The sequence below is a fragment of the Monodelphis domestica genome, chromosome 3, assembly GCF_027887165.1.
Source record: "Monodelphis domestica isolate mMonDom1 chromosome 3, mMonDom1.pri, whole genome shotgun sequence".
Taxonomy (NCBI): Eukaryota; Metazoa; Chordata; class Mammalia; order Didelphimorphia; family Didelphidae; genus Monodelphis; species Monodelphis domestica.
This window is the reverse complement of record NC_077229.1, coordinates 20,288,271-20,289,914: the sequence shown is the minus strand read 5'-3', so window position 1 is coordinate 20,289,914 and position 1,644 is coordinate 20,288,271. Positions and strand designations below refer to the sequence as shown.

Below are 1,644 nucleotides of genomic sequence, written 5' to 3'. Positions count from 1 at the left end.
TGGGCGGGAGGGCGGGCTGGGGAGATTGGTCAGTTTCAGGCTCGAGCCGGGAACACTAAAGGGAGCCGGACGAGCGGCGCGGCCTCCGCGTTCCCCGGCCCGGGAGGCGGGGCGGGGCGGGGCTTCGGGCGTCCCCCCTCCCTCTCACAAGTCTGGGTCCCCCACATGTGTGCATCCGTGTGTGTCTGGCTTTGCGCGCGCGTGCGGCCGCCGTGTAATTTGCAGACGCTCCCAGCCCGGGCGGGAGAGAACGTCCTTCAGGGCCGGTGTCAGTGCCCAGCGCAGTGGCCGTCCGAGCCCGGCGCGCACCATGCCGGACCCCGGGCCAGACGCCCAGCCCGATTTCTACCGCGACACGTGGGTGCGCTACCTGGGTGAGCGCGCGCCGCGGGGCCCATCCTGGAGCCGGGGGTCGTGGGAGGGTCCGAAGGGGCGTCCCCGCCTGCCAGCTCCGGGGCGATCGCGCTGGCGCGGAGGGCAGGCCATCGAGCCCGGGGTGTCCGGCGTGGGGCACGCAGGGAATGCGGGATCGGGAGGCGGGGCCCCAGCCTGGGTGACCTTGGGCTGGTCACTGCCCCTCACTAGGGCTGCCATTTGATGCGAGGGCCGCCCGGGCTCCGCGCTTCCCCAGGTCCCAGCGAGTTCTGACATTCAGTGCCCCTGCCGAGGTCCTTGGCGCTCCTGACGCTGCCTGTGCCAAGGGCTGGGACGTCAGTCCGAAGGGCTCTCCCAGCTCGGCTGCCCTTTCCCACGGTGGCCTCCGCCTCTCCCATTTCTAACTCGTGGGCGCCCTCGGGGGCCACAGCCTCCCCAGAGCCCAAGCTGGCCGGCCCTGGACCCTGCCTTCCTTCCCTTCTTCCTGCACCCAGCTCCAGCCTAGCCGGGCCCTACCGAGGGGAGGGAGTAAATATACTGATCCATGCCCCTCCAATCCTTCCCTTTCCCTTTCCTTCCCTTCCCATGAAAGAAATAAGGCTGGAGGGCCAGGCCAGGGGAGCCTCCGACACTGCCTAGCTGGGTGACCCTGGGCAAGTCACCTTGCCCCCCTTGCCCAGCCTTTCCACCTAGGAGCTAATACTCATCTCAGAGTTGTTTTTTAACCCTCAGCTTCCCTCTTAGAAGCAATAGTGTGTATTAGTCTTGCCCAGGGCCCCACAGATTTGAACCCAGGACCTCCCATCTCTAGGCCTGGCTCTCCATTCACTGAGCCACCCAGCTGCCCCCTGGGTTTTTGTTTTCGTTTTTTTTTTTAATTTAAAAAAAAAAAGCTTGACGATTCCTGCCCTGTGACTTGCCAGTGTTCCACTCCGAGTTAGGGGTAGAGCTCAGACTGGCACTGGGGTGAAGCACTTCCCTGGCCTGGGCTCTTTCTGCTCCAAGAGCTGGAGAAGCTGAGGCCAGGAGCCCCAGGCCCAGGAGGGACCTTCTCTTCCCAGCACACTCCCCAATCACAGGCCAGCCTGAGCCTCCAAAGGGGCTTTGCTGTTTTCTATTTAACCCCTTCCCTTTCGTCTTGGTTCCAAGAGCAGTAAGGGCTAGGCAATGGGGGTTAAGTGACTTACCCAGGGTCACACAGTCAGGAAGTGAGAACCGGGTATCTTAGCCTGGGGCTTTTGGATTGGTTTTGTTCTGAAAAAAGGAATG

At 63.3% G+C, this 1,644-nt stretch overlaps 1 protein-coding gene across 1 annotated transcript in view; it reads left to right on the top strand.

The window, feature by feature from the left end:
- The window catches only part of MTFP1 (mitochondrial fission process 1), a 7,631-nt gene continuing 5,987 nt past the window's right edge, over positions 1 to 1,644 (top strand). The window contains exon 1 of the mRNA XM_056821498.1: positions 1 to 374. Within this exon, the coding sequence (XP_056677476.1) occupies positions 311 to 374 (64 nt within the window). The 5' untranslated portion in view covers positions 1 to 310. The remainder of the gene's footprint in view (positions 375 to 1,644) is intronic.